Consider the following 23,185-nt stretch of genomic DNA (forward strand, 5'->3'; position numbering starts at 1 on the left):
AGGGAATGAAGGGATATGGGAAGAAGGCAGGAGATTAGGGCTGAGAGGAAAATTGGATCAGCCATGAGGAAATGGAGCAGATTCAATAGGGCACATAGCCTAACTCTGCTTCTGTGTCTTTTGATCTTATGGTCTCTATTGGGTTCTGGGTAGAATACTTGTGATCCAGCAGAAATGATAATTCTCCGCTACTTCGCAAGAATTTTATCTTTTAGCTTCTGCACTTCTCATCAACTATATAGTACTACTTTCATCCACATTTTTCCTGTTCTTTTGCTCCTTTCCTATTTTTCCCGACTGCATAGGTTACTATCAGGTTTTGATGCTTGAAATCTGTGTTCCTCCTTTTCTAGATGAAAATACATTACAATTTTATTATTTGCAGTGTCCCATGATTTTTAATGGAGACCTTTTATTTATGAAATGAAGCTAGATTTTGCCACGTCATAATGGATTATTTCTCTTTGGGAGCTTAATTTTTGAAAGCAGATGGCAGTTCAGGTAGAAAATTCAGGACTTTACAGTATTATGTCTAAATGGCTTAAAATGCATAAGCCTTCAATATACATAAGCTTCCTTGGCAGGAATATAAGGTTAGAAATGTATTCCTCTATTAATCCCTTCTCTCTTGGGAGAATGAGAAATTGCAGTATTGTTTGTTCATGATTGTAGTCAGTTGAAATAGATAATGCAGGATAGGAGCTGATCATGGCAGGAGAATAGGAAATGAAAAGGGGAGACGAGTAGTAAAGATGCTCTGTTTGACTCTTCCAGACTGCAAACAAAACAGTGCAGTATAGAAAAGGCTTTGAGACCCACAATGTCAATGCTGACCATTATTACTAGGCAAGGAGAAGCTTATCATGCAGAACATTTAAATTCTTTGTTTTTGCATTGAATGTGATCCTTGATATTATGCTGAATGTATGGTATTTTACCAATCGTGTTGAACATGATTTAAGTGCTAGAACTTCTGGTTTGTGCATGAGTTAAAAACTTATAAATTGAACTGCAAAAACTTATTTTATTGTTCTGCAGGGAAACTCAGTGTGTACCAGATACAGTGCCTGAATCAGGTCTGGAGCCCCCTACACTGGACACAGCTTGGGCAGAGTCTACACGGAAGAAAGCTTTACTGAAACTGGAGAAATTAGATACAGATTTAAAGAATTACAAGGGAAATTCTATCAAAGAAAGCATCAGGTAACAATTTTTCAAGATATGGAATTTGTCTTCAGTACACAATTTGAAATGTGTCTGGGACAGTCTACAACATAGCGTATCATTATTACCAGTTGGATCAAGTAATAAATTTCTGTACAATAAATTCTATCCAATTGGCCCAGCTAGATAATAGCCAGGACTATGCTTCAGTGCAGAACTGAGAGAAGGCTAAAATACTTAAGGTTCAGATTTTTCACTTGCAGTGATACTGTTCGATGGGGACTTATGAGTTCTCTGACCCTGACAGGCAGATTAACTGGACACTTAATTTGCTAAGAATAAGAATTTTCTTTGTGCCAGTGTGAGTGGTTGGTAAAACAGGTACTGATTTTTTTTTTAATTGTCTCTCTTAGCCAAACACTGGACTTTCCCAGGAAACTGAATTGCGTTGAATATACTATTTCAATTGACTATAATGCTATTCATTGTGTCAATGTTCCAAACAAAAAACATGAATTGTGATGTGAACTAAAATGTTTGGGCAATTTTTTTTCTCTTCATCTATTTTTCATCTTTATCCCAAATATGTTAATATAATTAACCATTGGTTAAGTTAGAGACAAATAAATGTATTGGGATTGGTGGACTTCCATTTTAACATGAATGTGAGGTGATTGCAATTTTTAAAAATTTTATTGCAGGAGAGGGCATGATGACCTCGGTGATCACTACCTAGACTGTGGGGATCTTAGTAATGCACTGAAATGTTACTCACGAGCCAGAGACTATTGCACAAGTGCAAAGCACGTCATCAACATGTGTTTGAATGTCATCAAGGTATGTGAACGGTCAATTACATAACATTCTTGTATTATAAACACATTATAGTTGCCATTCCACATTGAGAGGAATTGGAGGTATTGGTGCAACTTGAAGCTTTGGTACAGTATATCCAAGTTAGACCATTAGTTATTCAATGAAGCCCAGCAAACATAAGGGTATGTGCCATATTGAATGATCATGCTGAATTCTGAGTAAATCAGGTAAAATTTCTAATTGATATAAACAATTTATCTGTGAAAAATAACGTTAATTTTGTTTATTGGTGCTGCATCCTCCTGCATAAACTCTCCATGGCTTTGTGGTCACTGTATCAGATCATGCTTGATTTTCTTTTTCCTCTCCATTTATACGAAAGGCTTTATCGTGATTACCAGATGGAATGCTTTGCAGAAAAGAAAGCCTTAAAGTGTTAAATAATTGTATGCTGGAAACTTAGACAAATGCTCAAAACGTTGGATAGATGGAATGGGTGAAAATGTTCTTTTGGCATATTACTATTTGTCTAAAATCCATGTATTGATGTTTCTCATTAGTGTTAAATACTCTCATTACAATCAGATTGTCTTCTGAAAATATTTGTAATAAAGATTATTCCCCCCCACCCCAATTTGTGTCAGGTTATCTTTCATACTATTATCTTGTCTCCAGTGGAGTATGACCATCTTGTGAAACATAGTTTTAAATTATTTTAGTTTTATTTCAGTTCTGAAAAGTATCCAGCCTGTTCTGCTTCCTTACAATATTTTCCTGTTACTCAGTCCTGAAAATGGAGATTTAAATAACTGTAAAGTTGTCTTTTTATTAAAAAAATATACCCATTCTGATTGTAATTAATGTGTGTAAAACTACTGCAACCTGTCCCCACTTATTTAACAGTGTTTTCATTATTTATATTAAGGATGATTGCAAATTAGAATTAACAATATGCTAAATTATGCAGTTTAATATATAAATTGTAAGTTAGTCAGCTATAATTGGCAAGAGTGCATGCTGCAATCGGTTATATACTATTTCAATTGACTACTGAAAATTATGTTGTGTAACTAAAGGGGAATCTAATTTTTGAAGCAGCAAGGTCAACTAATAGGAGATCAGCTAAGTGCTGATCTTGCTACATAGTCTGTGACTGGGCTAGCTAAAAGCTTTTGCTATACATATTACATTGAGTCAAACACCTATTTGTCTTCAAACACCACTAGATCAAGAACAGTACAGCACAAGAACAGGTCCTTCAATCCACAATATCTATGCCGGCAATGATGCCAATTTAAACTAATACCATTGGTCTATAGATGATCTATAACCCCTCCATAACCTGCCTGTTCATATGCCTTTCTAAATGTCTCATAAATAATAGTTCAGTATTGACGTCCAAGATGCTTTTAAATGGCAAACAACATTTGGATGAATATGATGCCCTCAGATTAAAACCAGTGCGTAAGTGGGAGGGTGAACTGCCAGAGGTTGTGATCCATGTAGGTAGGAAGAGTGATGTGATTCTGCCTAGGAAGTTCAGGGAGTTAGGTGCTAAGTTAAAGGGAAGACCTCCAGGTTTGTGATCTCAGGATTGCTGCCCGTACCATGTGCTAGTGATTCTAGAAGATTATACAGTTTAGCATGTGGCTAAGGAGTTGGCGTAGGAAGGAGGGCATAAGATTTTTGGATCATTAGACTCTCTTCCAAGGAAAGTGGGACCTGTACAGAAGAGACTATTTGCACCTGAACTGTAAGAGGACTAATATCCTAGCAGGAAGATTTTCAAGTGCTGCACAGTGGTATTTAAACTGAAGTTGCAGGGGATGGGAACCAGACTGCCAGTACAGTGGAGGGGTTGTGGAGACAGATTTTGGTGTGACCTCAGCTGGAATCAAAAGGTTGAGCATGGTGCAACCAGTGTCCTGAGCTGCAGCTCAGCATGGATCAACACCTAGAATTATGATATTGTAACAATTAGTTAGACTCGGTTGCAGTTGGGGCAGGACGGGCAGCTCAGTATTCCAGGATTCCATTGTTTTAGACACAACAGAGTGGAAGTGATTAAAGGAGGAGGATTGTCATTACTAGTCAGGGAAAATAACATGGCAGTGCTCAGTCATGACAGACTGGAGAACTCATCTAGTGAGGCTTTATAAATGGAACTGAGAAATAAGAAAGATATGACCTTGTTAATGTGGCTATATTACAGACCACTCTCAACAGTCCGAGGGATTTAGAGGAACAAATTTGTAGAGAGATCGCAGACTGTTGCAAGAAACATAAGGTTGTTATAGTGGGTGATTTTAACTTCTCACATATTGACTGGGACTCCCATACTGTCAAAGGACTAGCTCAGATAGAGCTTGTCAGGTGTGTTCAGGAAAGATTCCTTCGTCAGTACCTAGAAGTCCCAATGAGACTGTGTTCAATATTTGATCTGCAATTAGGGAATGAGACAGGGCTCACAACAGAAGGTTGTGTAGGGGAACACTTTGGATCTACTGATCACAGTGCCATTATTTTTCAAAATAAATGCCAAAAAAAAGAGTCTGGTCCACAGGTTGGGATTCTAAATTGGAGAAAGGCCAATTTTGATGGTATCAGAAAAGATCTGGCAAGTGTGTATTGGGACAGGCTATTTTCTGGTAAAGGTGTGCTTGGAAAGTGGGAGGCCTTCAAAAAAAGAAACTTTGAGAGTACAAAGTTTATATGTGCCTGTCAGAATAAACCTAAAGATAAGTACAAGAAATGCAAGAGAACACTTAAGAAAGGAATCAAGAGGATTAAAAGAAGGCATGAAATTGCCCCAGCTGGCAAGGTGAAGGAGAATCCTAAGGGATTCTACAGATCAAAAGGATTGCAAGGGACAACATTGGTCCTTAGGAGGATCAGAATGGTAATCCATTTGTGGAGTCAAAAGAGATGGGGGAGATCTTAAACAAAACTTTTACATCAGTACTTAGGAGATGGACACAGAGTCAATAAAAGTGAATCAAAGTGGCATCAACTTCATTGATTCTCTACAGATTAGAGGAGAAGGTGTTTGCTGTCCTAAGGCAAATCAGGGTGGTTAAGTCCCTAGGGCCTGACAAGATGTTCCCTCGGACCCAACAGAAGGCAGGTTCAGAAATTGCCAGGGCCCACTCAGAGATATTTAAATCATCCTTGGTGACAGAAGTGCCAGACAATTGGAGGATAGTCAATGGTGTTCTGCTGTTTAAGTAAGATTGTAAACACAAACCAGGAAATCATAGGCAAGTGAGTCTGACATCAATTGTAGAAAAGTTACGTGAAGATATTCTAAAGGGCCAGATATGTACGTTTTTGGATAGGTGTGGACTAATTAAGGGATAGTCAGCATAGCTTTGTGTGTGTTAGGTCATGTCTAACCAATCTTACTTTTTCAGGGAGGTTACCACGAAAGTGGATGAAGGCAGTGGATGTTATCTACATGGACTTCAGCAAAGCATTTGACAATGTCCTGTGTGGGAGGTTATTCAAGAAGGTTTGGCCGCTTGGCATTCAAGATGAGGTATCAAATTGGGTTAGACACTGGCTTCTTGGGAGAAGCTAGAGATTCGTATTAGAAGGTTGCCTGTCTGGCTGGAGGCCTGTGACTAGAGGAGTACCGCAGGGATTGCTGCTGGGTCCTTTGTTGTTTGTCGTCTATATCAATGATCTGGATGATAAATGTGATTAACTGGATCAGCAACTTTGTAGATGACACCAAGATTGGGGGTATAGTGGACACTGAGGATGACTATCATGGCTTCCAGTGGGATCTGGACCAGCTGGAAAAATGTTCTGAAAATGGCAGATGGAATTTAATGCAGACAAATGTGAGGTGTTGCTCTTTGGTAGGACTAACCATGGTAGTTCTTACACAGTGAACGGTAGGGCACTCAGGAGTGTGATAGGACAAAGGGACCTGCGAATACAAGTCCGTGATTCGTTGAAAGTGGTGTCACAGGTAGATAGGGTCGTAAGGAAAGCTTTTGGCACATTAGCTTCATAAATCAAAATATTGAGTACAGGAGATGGGATGTTTTGTTGAAGTTGTATAAGACATTGATGAGGTCTAATTTGGAGTATTGTGATCAAAACTGCATACCTGCATACAGGAAAGATATAAATAAGGTTGAAAGTGTGTAGAGAAAATTTACAAGGATGTTGCCAGGTCTGAAGGACCAGAGTTGTAAGGAAAGATTGAATAGGTTAGGTCTGCATTCTTCAGAATGTAGAAAATTGAGAGGTTTGATAGAAGTATACAAATTATGAGGGTGTAGATCAGGTAAATGCAAGCAGGCTTTTTCCACTGAAGTTGGGTGGGACTGCAACCAGAGGTCGTGGGTTAAGGGTAAAGGTGGAAGGTTTAACGGGAATATGAGGGGAACTTCTTCACTCCGAGCGTTGTGAGTGTGGAACAAGCTGCCAGCAGAAGTGGTGCATGAAAGCTCAATTTCAATGTTTAAGCAAAGTTTGGATAGGTACACAGATGGTAGGGGTATGGAGGGCTATGCTCCCAATAGAGGTCAATAGGAGTAGGCAGTTTAAATAGTTTTGGCATGGAATAGATGGGCGAAAGGGCCTGTTTGTGCTCTATTTTTCTGTGACTCGATGACCAACTAATCTAAATCACATACCTGATCTCGTGGACTAATAGCCTTTGTTTAGCTCTATCTTGCAAATATTGAATCTTCCCAGGTGCAAGCCACAGCATCCCTGCACTTGCTTCCACATGTGAATAGTTGTCCTGTCTGACTAACTATAAATCAGTTTAACCTTGGCCTACCTTGCGTGCTCCATCTAAGTCAGAGCAGCTAAAAATCATCAGGAAGATAGCTCTTTATAAACCTGGCTTTATTAGACTTAAAATAGTTTTGGTTGTGTTGAAGTCTTCCTATTTGGTATGCATTAAAAGGATAAGTAAAACTGCCTCTCCAAATGTTTATTGAAATTTCAAAAATCATTGACATTAAAATTATTAACTTGCATTTAATTTGTTGTTTGTAGGTCAGTATCTACCTCCAAAATTGGTCCCATGTTCTCAGTTATGTAAGCAAAGCAGAGTCTACTCCAGAGATTGCAGAGGTCAGTAAATTTTTCTGATGCACGTGTTCTCATTTTTGAAACTGTTATAATACCTAAGATCTCATGAAAATGTCCTTAATTTTATCACTTATTGTGGAATTTGTAGCATCTTTTGAGCAAATCACAAGATGTTAATTCACCAAATGCATATGTCTGGAATGTTGTGGATTTTTCATTTAAGGCCTTGTAATGTTAAGAAATCAAAAATTTTAAAAGGAGGATTATAATTGTGCTTTGCTATAAAAGTTTTGGGGATTTCAACTTGTAGGTTTAATTGTTCAAATAGAGTTAATATTGCAGTAATTTAATAAGAACTTACAAGAAATGTTCGACCCTTGTTAATTACTTCATTAAGGGATTAGTGCACATTCCAGTGGTCAGTGCCATTGTTAATGACAGTTTTGGAAACCTATGGAACAAATGACATTTGAAAAGTTGCAGTTTTGTAAATTAATACGCAAAACACAGTACAGGCTCTTAGGCCAATGATGTTGTGCCACCCTTTTAAACTACTCCTCAGGGAATCCAATCCTACCCTCCTACATAGCCTATAATCTTTCATTTTTCTTTCATCCATATGCATGTCTAAGGGTCTTTTAAATTTCCCTGATGTTTCAACCTCTACCACTACTCTCGCAGTACATTCATGCACAATAATCCGCATGTGTATAAATCTATTTCTTTTTTTTAAAAAAAAACTACCTCTAATATCTCCTCTAAACCATCAGAATCAAGTTTATTATCACCGGCATGTGACATGAAATTTGTTACTTAAAAACAGCAGTTCAATGCAATACATATTATAGAAGAAAAAAATACAAAATTAAATAATAATTAATCAATCAATCAATTGCAGTATATGTATATTGAATTGATTAAAAATAGTGCAAAAAACAGAAATGCTTTATATTAAAATATTTTAAGTGAGGTCGTGTCCAAGGGTTCAATGTCCATTTTGGAATTGAATGGCAGAGGGGAAGAAGCTGTTCCTGAATCGCTGAGTGGGCGCATTCAGGCTTCTGTACCTCTTACTGAAGGTAACAGTGAGAAAAGGGCATGTCCTGGGTGCTGCAGGTCCTCAATAATAGACGCTGCCTTTCTGAGACACCGCTCCTTGAAGATGGCCTGAGTACTTTGTAGTTTAGTAACCAAGATGGAGCTGACTAAATTTACAACCCTCTGCAGCTTCTTCCAGTCCTGTTCAGTAGCCCCTCACCCCCACCCCCATACCAGACAGCAATACGGCCTGTCAGAAAGCTCTGCACGGTGCATCTATAGAAGTTTTTGAGTGTATTTGTTGACATGCCAAATCTCTTCAAGCTCCTAATGAAGTATAGCCACTGTCTTGCCTTCTTTATAACTGCATCGATATGTTGGGACCAGGTTAAATCCTCAGAGATCTTGACACCCAGGAACTTGAAACTGTTCACTCTCTCTACTTCTGATCCCTCTGAGGATTGTTAGGTGTTCCTTCGTCTTACCCTTCTGGAAGTCCACGATCAGCTCTAACGTCTTATTAATGTTGAGTGCCAAGTTGTTGCTGCAGCACCATTCCACAAGTTGGCATGTCTTACCCCTGTATGCCCAATGACACCACCTGAAATTCTACCAACAATGGTTGCTTGTCATCAAATTTATAGATGGTTTTTGAGCTATGCCTAGCCACACAGTCATGTGTATATAGAGAGTAGAGCAGTGGGCTAAGCTCACACTCCTGAGGTGCGCTAGTGTTGATCGTCAGTGAGGAGGATATGTTACCACGAATCCACACACATTGCGGTCTTCTGGTTAGAAAGTCAAGGATCCAATTGCAGAGGGAGGTACAGAAGCATCTACTTAATGTAAAAGGATGTTCTCTGGTATCACCTATTGTTACCCTGGGAAAAGGCACTGGCTGTCACTCTATCAGTGCCTCTTGTAATTTTATACACCGCTTTCAAGTTGCTGCTCTTCCCCTTTGCACCAAAGGAAAATCCCTAGCTTGCTCAACCTTTCCTTTTAAGATGTGTTTTCCGCATCCTTCCCATAATGAGGCAACCAGATGTGAACACAGTAGTAAATCCCTTAACTAATGAAGGCCAATACACCATATGCCTTCCTTGCACCTTAACCTTAGGGATCTCTGAATTTGGACCCCAAGATCCATCTGTTTCTCCTGACTATTAAGAATTATGCAATTAACCACGTATTCTGCCTTCAAGTTTAATCTTCCAAAGTATATCACTTCACGCTTTTCCAACCTGAATTCCATCTGCTACTTCTCGACTCTGCTGTGCATCTTGCCCCATTGTAGTCCACAACCTTCTACATTTGTAACCTACGCATCTTTTACACTATCTACAACACCTGCAACCTTCGTGTTTTTGCAAACTCACTGATTCATCCCTCCACTTTCTCATCCTAATCATTTACAAAAATCACAATGACCAGCAGTCCCAGAACAGTTCCCTGTGGAACACCATCAGTCAGCATCCTCCAGGCAGAATATGTTCCATCTACTACCACCCTCTGGCTTTTATGGGCTAGCCAATTACATTTCAGTATTGCTGTGGAAATTGGAAAAATGTATCGCTAATTTCACATCCTAAATCCTGATCAAGCATCAGAGTAGGTTCCGAAGAAAATTACTAGGGCAATGAAATAGTTCTGGTGACAATGAGACTGTGTGTGTGAATTGCTGCTTTGTATACAACAAAGTAATATAAAAATGAGACTTAAGTTTTTCACTCCTACAATTAATTACATTCATCTTTCAATGTTTTATTCTTTCCTGGTATGTGGAAATTACTTTCTTAAACGGTCCATCTTTTGAAAGAATTCCCATAATGCATTTAGATGGTTCTAGGATTTGGTGTCTGTGAAGTTGAAGCATTAGTGATAAGTTTCCAATCATGTATTGTGTGATTTAGAGGCAAAACTGGGAGATGTGATTTTCTTGTCCTTCTAGGTCACAAATGCCATGAGTTTGCAAGGTGGTTTGGCACGATAGGTGATTTGCTGCGGTGTATCTTGCAGAAGTTATAAACTCCCGCAACACCATGCCATGCTGGAAGAAGTAAATGTTTAATATAATGAATGGAATTACAGTATAAAGGGCTGCTTTGCCTTGGATATTATTGTATTATTAGAGTTGTGCTTATCCAAACAAAGGTATTCGACCAAACTCGGACCTGTGATTTGTAGATAGCTGGAGAAACTTTGGTGTCCAGGGAAGTTGTTTTCTTTAAACAATAGAACCAATTATGGTTTGTTGTAAGTTGTAGGAAGTTGTAAGTTACAGGTGTAGGATTGCAACCTGAGAGTGGAGATTCAGTGCTGTAATGCTAATAATATTAAATGAGGAAAAAAGGAAATTAATTGTTGTTTGACTCTGAGCCATAGATGTGAGCAAAAACTGCTTGAAAGAAAGGGTGATCTAATTGCAATAGTAGTAGCTCATTATGAGAAAGTGATGGAGAGCTGCATCACAGTAGATGTAGCCTCTGATCACTCCGCCTTGGATCACCTGGACAATAGTAATACCTGACTGCTGCTGATTGGTTGTAGCCCAGCATTCAACACCATCATACAGTTGGTACTAATCAAACTCCAAAACTTGGGCCTCTGTATCTCCCCCTGCAATTAGGTCATTGACTTCCTAATCAGGAGACCACAGCCACTGCAGGTTGGAAATAACATCTCCTCTTCGCTGACAGTCAACATTGGTGCACCTCAAGGATGTGTGGTTAGACTGCTGTTTCTACAGCTACGGCTCTGTAGCTAGGCACAGCTTAAGCACCATCTATAAATTTACAGGTGACATAACTTCTGGTGACGAGGCATACAAGACTAAGATAGATTAGGTGGTTGAGTGATGTCGAAACAACAATCTTGTACTCAATGTTGGTAAGATCAAGGAATTGATTGTGACCTAAGGAAGTGGAAGTCGAGGGGACAGGCACCAGTCCTCATTGAGGGATCAGCCATGGAAAGTGTGAGCAGCTTCAAGTTCCTGGATGACAATCTCTCTGAAGAAATATTGATGCAATTGTAAAGAAGGCATGACAGTGGCTAAATTTCATTAGGAGTTTGAGGAGATTTAGTATGTCACAAAGACACTCATAAATTTCTACAGAGGTACTGTGGAAAGCATTCTAACTGGTTGCATCACTGACTGGTGTGGAGGGGCTGTAGCTCGGGATTGAAAAAGCTGCAGGAAGTTGCAAATTTAGCCACCATTTGACCCATCGTGGGCATCATTTGACCCATTCTGTTTCATTTAAACTACTTTTCCTATCTTGACCTTCCATATCTTAAATGATTTCAGGATTTTTTCTATACTTGCCTGTAAGAAAGCAGTTGATGTCTAATTGCTTAATATGAAAGGGTGTTCAGATCTATCTTGTTTATATTTATAAGATCAGCTGCAAGACCAAATGTCAAAGTTCTCTTATTTCTTCATACCTGAGCCCTCTAATAGAAGAGAACAACTTGATGGTGCTACTTTGAATCAGCTTTAAGGCTTCAGCATCACTTTTGTGATTTATTATACACAGCTAAATGTACGTGCAGACCATACAACTGTCGAAATTAATACATTCAGGACAATGTTGTCTAACCATACTTGTAGTCAGAATCTGCACTGGTTCTTTTGAGTTACAGTTGTACTTGCTTCACTTTCCTTTTATTCAAACACTATATTTTTATTACAGCAAAGAGGTGAGAGGGACAGTCAGAATCAAGCCGTGCTGACCAAGTTGAAATGTGCAGCGGGTTAGTGAGAATATTGATTTTTTTTTACCCTTTATTCCTTGAGATGATATAAGGGCTATAATTAGTTGTGCAATATCTAATGTGTGTTGGAACCTCTAGAAAGTATTTTGTTTCCATCCGCAAGTTAGATTGCTGCTTCTATCCAGATGTCACCTGAGGACAATGCTGGTAGGCATTTTATGGAGTTGTCTTTATTCAGAAATATATATTGATGACAAAAGAATTTTCACAAAGGCATGATAACTTTTCAAAGAGTTAATGTACATGCATAAATATTGAAGAATAAGAGCTGCTTTAGGATTTACAAGTTTCAGTAAATGTGTATATTAGGATAGATATACTGTAGGTTTCATAGACTAAAATACAGCTACATGTTGTATTTCAGCTGAATCACAAACTAAGCAAGAGATAGTGAGCTTTGGGACATCCTGAGATCATGAAAGGTTTTCAAAATTTTAATAATGTTGTAACTTTCTGGAATTGCATAGATAGAATAAAATTCTTTTACATTTTTTCTTTTCAATGCTGCTCAAAATGCAGCTTGTAGGCACACTTGTGTTTTGTGGCTCTTTGCACAAAGCACTAGATCTGGGTTAGGGTATGAGATGGAATTATGGGAATAATGTAAACAAATAAAATGTATATAGAGTGCTTTCACATTGTTTAAAACAATAAAGTGATTTTGAAACATAGTGACTGCAGTTTTCCATGGGATACTTTGCTGCATCTTGGAATTTTCCTGAGTGAAATGTGATAAATTACATGATGTATGTTGGTATTATCGAGGGGTTTCAGGGGATTAGGAGATTTCTGTACTCTTAGAAAAATTGCTCTGCCTACTCATGCCCATTGGTTGGTTGATGTTATGTCATGTTTAAATCTAGAGAAGATTAGGTGTTCTACTTCCTAGACAAAATTTTTTCACATTATGGGGACCTTTTTGGAACTACTTTCACAATCTTCGACTTGTTCAGCAATGATGATGGCTACTATATGTTTGAATTTACGACTATATGTTCAAGATTTTTTTTCGTTTCTTTTAACCAAACAGCTGTTTTTTTTCTCTCCTTTTTTTTGTTATGGTGTCTTGAATTTGCTTTAGAGTAGAATGAAATATACTTTTTCAATATTATGGTTAACTTACTATACATAGATATGGGACATTTCAACCTTCTGTTTCCATAATATAATATATTTTGTATTTGTCTATGCAAGTAACTAATAAAAATATTGAAAAAGAAAAATTGCTGAGATATCTCTCTGAACAGGAGGATTTGATATTGACATTTAGCATTTGAGCTCGTGCTTCTGAGTTGGGGCAAGACTGCTAACATAGAGCCTACTCAGTAACTTTTCTTTGAACTGAGACTCTTAAATGAACGCTAGTATACTTTCATACAAAGGAGTGGAGTAACAAATATCTTCGTCCTAAATTTTATATTATGTTAAATCTATAGGCTTAGCAGAGTTAGCAACACGAAAATACAAGCAAGCAGCCAAATGCTTCTTACTGGCTTCTTTTGATCACTGTGACTTCCCTGAGGTAAGATTTGATTTACAATTCGATGTAAATTATGATGTAACTGTTCATCGGGAAAAAAATAAACTACTGTCTAATGAACAGTGTACATTAAAATTCTGATAACTCCCTATCCAGTTGTTGCAAACCATGGTGACTTTGCACCCAGTTCCCATACTTCTGTTAACGTAGTATCCCCAGTTTCTGCACTCCCATTAACACGTGGTCCAGTTTTCATGCTCCCACTAACAAGCAGTAGCACATATTCCTGTGCACCCTTTAAACTCGCTAGTTTTAATTACTTTGCTCTATTGTATTATTGTACTTTTGTATACTATCTTAAACAGGAGGTAATTTAAAGGTGTTTGAGAGATATAATTAGAATACATCCAGTAGTCTGGCATATTTGACAGTCTGGCAACTCTGAAGACCCAAATTTGCCAGATTAATTGAGTTTAACTCTATTGGAATTCGTAGGGTATTCTTCATTTTCCAAATGGTTGAATTTACTTTAGCGAAAGAGACTGATTATAATATGAAAATGCATTTTCCTGGTACGGTTACGCCAAAGCCCTTCTATGGAAAAGCCTATGAAAAGTAGTGATTACGGCCCAATCCATCACAGGAAAAGCCCTCCCCACCTTTCACCATATCTTCACGTAACACTCTCTCAGGAAAGCAGCATCCATCATCAAGGACCCCCACCACCCAGGTCATGCTCTCTTCTCGCTGCTGCCATCAGGAAGAAGGTACAGGAGGCTTAGGGCCCACACCATCAGGCTCTTGAACCAGGGAGTAATGACTTTCGTCAATTTCACTCATCCCATCTGAACTGAACTGTTCCCACTGAACTGGACTCACTTTCAAGGACTCTTCGTCTCATGTTCTCTATTTATTGCTTACTTATATTATATTTTTCTCTTTTGTATTGTTTTTTTTATTTGCACATTGGCTGTTGTCAGTCCTGTTCAGTGTGGTCATTCATTGAGTCTATTTTGTTTCATTTACTGTGATTGCTTGCAAGAAATTAATCTGAGGATTGTGTATTGTGTCATATATGTACTTTGCTAATAAATTTACTATGAAATTTAGTTTTTTTACTAATGTTTAGAAGGTAGAGGAGGAGGCATTGCAAGTATTTAACATTTAAGGTCACATTTTAAATTTCCTTCTGAATTTTTGTTATCTATAAAAAGAAATGTCACTAATCTTTAAAATAGTAAAATATTTTGCAGATTAAAAAAAAATCACACCTATTTGCTTCATTTATCAGCTGCTGTCTCCCAGCAATGTAGCAGTTTATGGAGGACTTTGTGCACTGGCCACTTTTGATAGGCAAGAACTTCAAAGGAATGTCATCTCCAGCAGGTGAAGATAATATAATACAATCTCCAAGTGTTCAAGCTTCTCTGAGCTTTATTTTAGAATCACAAACTTATATTGAAAAGAAGCTTGCTCACCTTTAGTTATATTTTCCATGTCTGAAAAATTTGGGAGAGCTCCTTGAAATTCTTTGCAATTTATGCAAAGGATATCAATTGAGAAAATCATAAATATTATTTGATTAAGCCATTTTGGATCACATGATCACGAAGAATGAGATTTTAATTTTGAAGATGGAAAATGTAGCCAATCATATCTAATATGCTTAATGCATATGTAAAAGCTAATGAACTATTTAACGACAAGTATTCTGGGTCTTCTCAGTGCAATACAATGTTCTTCAGTAGGATTTTAGTGCATTACGATGAACTGAGTTCTGTCCTTTATTTTGGTAGAAATGTGACTCTGTGAACTCTATTAATGTACTCCACTAATCCATAATGCTCCAAACCTTTATGGTCATTTAAGCACATTGTAGAACTTGAATAAAATGACTTCATAATACTGTAATTTGAAAACTTTGCTTGGGGCGTTGGTAATTTTGTAATGAAAAAAACATGGAATATATTCTTGAGAATGGATAGCCCCTCATTAATGGTTTAACAAAAAATCGTTTCCACAAGCTTGATGAACTGTGTAAATGTCACACCTGATATATGCCGCATTATTATTTGGTGTAAATGGTAGACTGAATAATGTTAGATGTATCCTCACTGGATCAGGCCCTGCATTTTTTTACTTGACTATTGCATGTTGTTTTAGATAATCAGAACACATTGCTAATCCCTTCTTTAAACCGTTGGAGGGTCTTGCAACTAATAGTCTGCTTGTGCTGCCTAAGACTTACTCAATACTGTAGTTCAAAGAATATAATCACATTTCTTCTTTGAGCTATAAAATAAATTTTCACTTCTTTTGAATGTGTCTATATGTTTCTTGAATTCAAGCAGCAGCACCTAGCATGTCATTAGGTTACATTATTTTAGCTTGCAGGTGAAAATATAGATGAGCAACTATGAATCTGAATATCTTGTCATGTATAAAAAAAATTGAATGATGTCCTTCACCTTGACAGCCTTGTAAAAGATTCATCTCGTTTAAGAAAAACTAAAGAAAATCGTCAAAAAATCTATAGATTATAATACGCTAACAACAAACACTTTAATTTCTTCAATGTATTTTTGTTGTATAGCACAAGTTAAGTTTGTTATATTTCCTGTTAGCTAGCATACAAAAACAGAATCTTGGCTTTCTTTGGATTGGTTGAGAGATGGTACATTGGTGTATGCAGCGCAAAAGTAGAAAAATGTGATGAGAGAAGTTATGTTATTTGCCATTCCAAAGTAGAATAAATAGACCATAAGACCATAAGATGTAGGAGCAGAATTAAGCCAGTCAACTCATCAAGTTTGCTCTGCCATTCCATCATGGCTGATTTATTATCCCTCTCAACTTCATTATCCTGCCTTCTCCCTAATAACCTATGACCACCTGACTAAACAAGAGCCTATCAACCTCTTCTTTAAATATACCCATTGACTTGGTCTTCACAGCTGCCTGTGGCAATGAATTCAACATATTCACCAGGCTAAGGAAATTCCTCCTTATCTCTGTTGTAAGTGGTCATCCCTCCATTGTGAAGCTGTGCTCTTTGGTCCCTGATTCCCTATAGGAAGCCTCTCTTCACATTCACACTATCTAGGCCTTTCAATATTTTATAGGTTTCAAAGAAATTCCCCCCCCCCCCCCCATTCTTCTAAACTTAAGCAAGTATAGGCCCAGAGCCATGAAATGCTCCCCATATGCACTCTTTCATTCTTGGAATCATTCTCGTGAACTTCTTTTGAATCCTCTTCAATGTCAGCACATCTTTTCTTAGATGAGGGGCTCAAAACTGCTCACAAAAGTCCAAGTCCAGTCTAACCAATGTCTTATAAAGCCTTAGCATTACATCCTTTTATAGCTTTTATATTCTAGTCCCCTCGAAATGAATGCTAAAATTGCATTTGCCTTCCTTTACACAAACTCAATCAACAAATTAACCTTTAGGGAACCCTGCACAACAACTCCCATCCCTTAGCACTTCTGATTTTTGAATTTTCTCCCTACTTAGAAAATAGCTTAACCTTTATTCCTTCTACCAAAGTGCATGACCATACACTTCTCTACATTATATTCTATCTGTCATTTTGCCGATTCTCCCAATCTGTCTCAAGTCCTCTGCAGATTCACTGCTTCTTCAACACTACCTGTCCCTCCACCTATCTTCATGTCATCCACATACTTGGCCACAAAGCCATCAATTCCATCATCCAAATCATTGATGTACACCATGAAAAGAAGAAATCCCAATACTATCCCTGCAAAACACCACCAGTCACCCACCGGCAGCCAACCAGAAAAGGTCTCCTTTATTCCACTCTTTGCCTCCTACCAGACAGCCTATCTATCCATGCTAGTATGTTGTCTATAAAACTGGACTCTTATCTTGTTAAGCAGCCTCATGTATGGCACCTTGTCAAATACCTTCTGAAAATCCAAGTAAGCAACATCCACTGACTCTCCTTTGTCTGTCCTGCTTGTTATTTCCTTAAAGAATTCAAACTATTTTGGCAGGCAAGATTTTCCCTTAAGGAAACCGAGTTGACTTTGGCCTATTTTATCATGTGCCTCCAAGTACCCCAAAAACTCATTCTTAATAATGGACTCCAACATCTTTCCATTATAATTTCCTTTCTTCTGCCTCCCTCCCTTCTTGAAGAGTGAGGTGACATTTGTAATTTTCCAGACTTCAGCAACCATTCCAGAAACTATCCAGATTCTTGAAAGATCATAACTATTGCCTCCACAATCTCTTCAACTACCTCTTTCAGAACCCTAGGTGGTAGTCCATCTGGTCCAAATGACTTATCTACCTTCAGACCTTTCAGCTTCCATAGCACCTTCTCCTTAATACCAACTACACTCACTTCTGCCCCCTGACACTTAACTTTCTGGCATACTGCTGGTGTCTTCCACAGTGAAGACTGACACAAAGTAATTGATAAGTTTATCTGCCAATCCTTTGTCCCCCTCTCCAGTGTCATTTTCCAATGGTTTGACATCCATTCTCACCTCTCTTTTACTCTTCTATATCTGAAACCACTTTAGGTATTTTTTATATTATTATGTAGCTTACCTTCATATTTCATACTTTATCTCCTTACGGCTTTTTTAGTAGCCTTCCATTGGCTTTTAAAAGTGTCTCAATCCTCTAACTTACTGGTTTTTGCTGTGTTATATGCCTTCTCTTTTGCTTTTATACTGTTTTTGACTTCCCTTGTCAGCCAAGGTTGTGTTATCCTTCTTTTAGAATACCACTTCATCTTTGGGATGTATCTATCTTGCACCTTCCAAATTGCTCCCAGAAATTCCAGCAATTGCTGTCTGCTTTCATCCCTGCCAGTGTCCCTTTTCAATCAACTTTCGCCAGCTGCTCTCCATGCCTCTGTAAATCCCTTTACTCCACTATAATGCTGATATATCTGATGTTAGCTTCTCCCTCTCAAACAGCTGGGTGAATTCTATCATATAATGATCGCTGCCTCCTAAAGGTTCCTCTGTTTTGAGCTCTGTAATCAAAACTAGTTCATTACACAACACCCAATCCAGAATTGCCTTTTTCCAAGTGGGCTCAACCACAAGCTGCTGTACAAAGTCATCTCATAGGTATTCTACAAATTCCCTCTTTTGCCAGCCAGCACAAATCTGATTTTCCCAATCTACTTGAATATTGAAATCTCCCATCACTATCATGACATAACCCTTTTTACATGCCTTTTCAATATCCTGTTGTAATTTGTATGCCATATCCTGGCTACTGTTCAGAGGCCTACATATAATTCCCATCCGGGTCTTTGTATGTTTGTAGTTTCTTAACTCAACCCAAAAGGATTCTACGTTCTCTGATCCTATGTCACTTCTTTCTAAGGATTTGATTTCATTTTTTACCAACAGAGCCACCCCACCCCATTTGCATATGTGATACAGTGTGTATCCTTGGATATTAAGTTCCCAACTATGATCTTCTTTCACCCATGACTCAGTGATGCCCACAACATCATACCTGCGAATCTGTTAACTGCACAAGATCATCTACCTTATACTGTATGTTACGCAATATACACAGTTTAAATATAACACCTTCAGGCCTATATTCATCATTTTAAATTTTGCCCCTTTTCTGCACTTCAACACATCCTGCAATTTTGCCCTATCATCTGCCTGTCCTTCCTCAACGTTAATACACACTGCATCTACTTGAATACCAGCTGCCCCATCCTCAGTCCTATCAGTTTGGTTCCCATCCCTTTGCCAAATTAGTTCAAATGCTCCCCAACAGTTCTTGCAAATATACCCATCAGGATATTGGTCTGCTCAGGTTCAGGTGTAATCTGTCCTTTTTGTACAGGTCATGCATTCCTCAGAGGAAATCCCATGGTTCAGAAATCTGAAACACTGCTCTGGACCAATTCCTGAGCCAAGCATTCGTCTGCCAAATCACCCTATTCTTGCCTTCACTGGCATATGGTGAAGGTAGCAATCCAGAAATTACTACCTTGGAGGTCCTGCTTTTCAGCTTTCTATCTAACCTTTCTACCCTACATATTCTCTTCAGGACGACTCCCTTTTACTACCTATATCATTGATACCAATATGTACCATGACTTCAGGCTGGTCACCCTCCCTCCTTAGAATTCTGTAGACCTGATCTAAGACATCCCTGACCCTGGCATCTGGGTGGCGGCATACAATCCGAATGTCTCTTTTACATCCACAGAATCTCCTGTGGTCTCCTTTAATGATGGAATCCTCTATCACTTCTGCACTCATCCTCTGCCCTACTTGGTGCCAGATATTCGGCCACTATGACTTGCCCCGGTAAGTCGTTCTCTCCCCCCCCCCCCCCCCCCCAGCACCACCACTCTGACAGTATACAAGACAGCATACTAATTATTGAGGTGAATGGCCACAGAAATACTCTGCACTGGATAACTATTCCCTTTCCATCTCCTTACAGTCACCCAGGTACCTGCCTCCTGCAAGTTAAGATGACTACATCCTGTAACTCCTATCTATTCTCCCATATGCGCTGAAGGCCATCAGTCTGCAGCTCCAGATCCTTACCACGGTCTCTAAGGAGCTGCAGCTCGATGCACGTCTTGCGGATGTAGTTATCAAGGAAACTGGAGGTCTTCTAGCGTTTCCACATATCACAACAAGAATATATCATTAATCCTGGATCCATTTTCGCTACACTAGCTATGTACTAATAGACAGAGAGAAAAAAATATAGAAGCTTGCCTCTGCATGTTCTCACCCAAGCCTGTTGAGCCAAAGCCTGACCACTCTAACACTGTCCAACTATGACTGCTCCTAATAATTGAATGGAATTTCTATCAAGAATTATCTCTAATATTTCCTTTTTGAATTAAAATTTCTATTTCATTAGGTTTTGGCAATAACATTGTTTGACCTAATTTTTCTCTTAAATAAGCCCTTAATTGAAAGTAACAAAATAAAGTGTTATTTGATACTTTATATTTATTCTTTAATTGATCAAATGACATTAATATACCTCCTTCAAAACAATTCCCTATATATCTAATCCCTTTTTGAATCCAATTATATAAAAGTTGATTGTCCATTGTGAAAGGAATAAGTCTTATTTTGAATTAAAGATCTCTTTGCTGATAAAGATTTCTTTGTCTCATCATCAACATTTATCTTATTCCATAAGTCAATCAAATGTTTTAATATAGGAGATTCTTTCTTTTCCCGTATCCATTTAGATTCCCATTTGTATGTAAAATCTTCTGGTACGTTTTCTCCTATTTTATCTAGTTCTATTCTAATCCATGCCGGTTTATCTTTCTCGAAAAAAGATGCAATAAATCTAAGTTGATTTGCTTTATAATAATTCTTAAAATTTGGAAGTTGTAATCCTCCTAGATCAAATTTCCATGTCAATTTTTCCAACGATATTCTTGACATCTTACCTTTCCAGAGAAATTTCCTCACATATTTGTTTAACTCTTGAAAAAACTTCTGGGGTAATTGTATTGGTAATGATTGAAATAAATATTGTAGTCTAGGGAATATGTTCATTTTTATAGTATTTACTCTACCTGCTAATGTTATTGGTAATGCCATTCATTTATCCAATTTATATCTTGTATGTATAATTTGATTCAAAAACAGGCAATTAAACAAGGAGTCCATAAGTCAAGACAAAAATGGGAAAGTGATTTGAATATTAAAATTGAAGAAACAAATTGGTCAAGACTATGTCTTGATCGTATGACAAATACAATAAATGTTCGGTTAAGATTAGTGCAGTATAATTTTCTACATCAATTATATATTACACCACAAAAAATAAATTAATTAAATCCAAATTTATCGGATCAGTGTTTCCGATGTAACCAGGAAACTGGTACTTTTTTACATTCGGCATGGTCTTGCTCTAAAATTCAACCTTTTTGGACAAATTTAAGACTTACTGGAACAAATTACAGGAACACAATTTCCTCATAATCCAATATTACTCTTACTAGGTGATATTGAAGGGATAAAACCGAAACTCAAACTAAATAAATATCAGAAAGAATTTATAAAAATTGCACTGGCAGTAGCCAAAAAAGCTATTGCAGTTACTTGGAAATCGGATACATATTTAAGTGTAGACTCTTGGAAGAAAGAAATCTATGGCTGTATTCCATTAGAAAAAATTACTTATAATTTAAGAGATAAATATGAAACATTTCTGAAAATTTGGAGCCCTTATCTACAAAAAACAGGATTAAATATATAGATGCTCTGAAGATGAAACAATTGGTTATTTGGGGAAAGAAATAAATATACATATTAAAGTTGTTACGAATTCCATGGAGCAAGTGGAGATCTTCCAACAACCAGGCATTCTTTCTTTTTTTTTCTTTCTTTCTCTTTTTTTCTATAGGGCAGTTAGGGGGGAGGGGTTAAGGGGAGGGGGGGAAGGGTTATATACATTTTTTTTCATACTTTACTTTGTAACTACTTAAAAATGCAATAAAAAAAGTTTTCAAAAAAAAAAGAATTATCTCTATATTCAAGCTGTGAATGTAATTTGAAACTTGAGACTAAAATGTGTTTATAAACTGATGAATCTTAAGACCAATCTCTGATCTTAGCATTTATTTTTCTCACTGCAAGCTCTTTTAAGTTATTTCTTGAATTGGAGCCACAAGTGCGAGATATCATCTTCAAGTTTTATGAGTCAAAATATGCTTCCTGTTTGAAAATGCTAGATGAAATGAAGGTGAGTCAGAATTTGAATTAATCAGAAATTCCTATCCACAGAACTAAAACACTGCATGTTCCATGTTAGTTGGCTTATAGTCTATCATCTGGGTGGTCCTGTTCTACCTAGGAGTATGAGTTGGCAGTTGACATTGTACAGTTGTTCTAAATCCTTGCTGATGGCCTTTAGCAAGTACAAAGTTACCAGAATAATACGTTTTATTTCCAGAAAATGTGGAAGGAATATTATGGTTGATTGACACCAAATAACTGGGAGGCAGTAGAACAGATGGATAGGTAATAAGTGGAATTTAATGGTGAAAAATGCGAAGAATTACATTTTATTAAGAAAGGTGAGAAGAGCTGATCTAATGCAGGCACAGTCTTGAAAGGTGTACTAATGCAGAGAAGCTGGAGGGTGGAAGCTTCTAGTTTTCTGAAAGTGACAGGTTGGGGAAGCAGTTTAAAAAGCATATGTAATCTTGATCGTTAAAAGCAGATGAAAATGGAGGAAGAAGGAAATTACAAAGAATCTTTATAAAAAAACACCGATTTGGCCGCAGTTGGAGTATTGTGTGCTGTTCAGGAAAAGAAGTTGGAATTGATTTGATAGTAATCTGCTAAAAATATTCAAAAATCATGAAGGGTACAGTAGATTAGGGTAATATGTTCTTATTGAGAGAGGAGTCAAGAATTAGCGGAGATAGAATGAAAATCAGCAAAGAACTAAACATGACAAAGTTTCTTTTTATGCAGCAAATGGTAAGGACCTGGACTCTACTGCTTGGAGTAATGGTTAATACAGTTTCAATTTTGCTGAATGACTATCTGAAAGAAATTAATTTTAAGGGCTATAGAAACTTAAATCAATTATTCAATCATTCAATTATTCATGTCTAATATGTCATTCAATTAGATAACGACACATCTGTTTCTCAAAGTTATTTACTTGCCTTTGATTCCTATCTCTTGATACCTTTGCCAATTAACATTCCAACTCTTGAGCTTAAAAGTTAAAGAGAAAAGTAATCACATCCTTTGTGTGGTATCCCCTGTATGCCCTGGGTTCTAAATTTAATCATGCCTTGTTTTAGAGTACATCAGTAGAATGATCCTCCCTGTAAATTCCTCACTGAG

General features: G+C 37.5%; 1 protein-coding gene across 4 annotated transcripts in view; it reads left to right on the forward strand.

Moving 5' to 3' along the window:
- The window catches only part of gps1 (G protein pathway suppressor 1), a 69,868-nt gene that overhangs the window by 25,065 nt on the left and 21,618 nt on the right, over positions 1 to 23,185 (forward strand). For all 4 annotated transcript variants that reach the window (XM_059948580.1, XM_059948578.1, XM_059948581.1 and 1 more), the window contains 7 exons: positions 1,039 to 1,203; positions 1,866 to 2,001; positions 6,997 to 7,074; positions 11,766 to 11,826; positions 13,284 to 13,369; positions 14,619 to 14,713; positions 21,962 to 22,067. In XM_059948580.1, the coding sequence (XP_059804563.1) occupies positions 1,039 to 1,203; positions 1,866 to 2,001; positions 6,997 to 7,074; positions 11,766 to 11,826; positions 13,284 to 13,369; positions 14,619 to 14,713; positions 21,962 to 22,067 (727 nt within the window). The remainder of the gene's footprint in view (positions 1 to 1,038; positions 1,204 to 1,865; positions 2,002 to 6,996; positions 7,075 to 11,765; positions 11,827 to 13,283; positions 13,370 to 14,618; positions 14,714 to 21,961; positions 22,068 to 23,185) is intronic.

Source organism: Hypanus sabinus, chromosome 23 (assembly GCF_030144855.1).
Source record: "Hypanus sabinus isolate sHypSab1 chromosome 23, sHypSab1.hap1, whole genome shotgun sequence".
Lineage (NCBI taxonomy): Eukaryota > Metazoa > Chordata > Chondrichthyes > Myliobatiformes > Dasyatidae > Hypanus > Hypanus sabinus.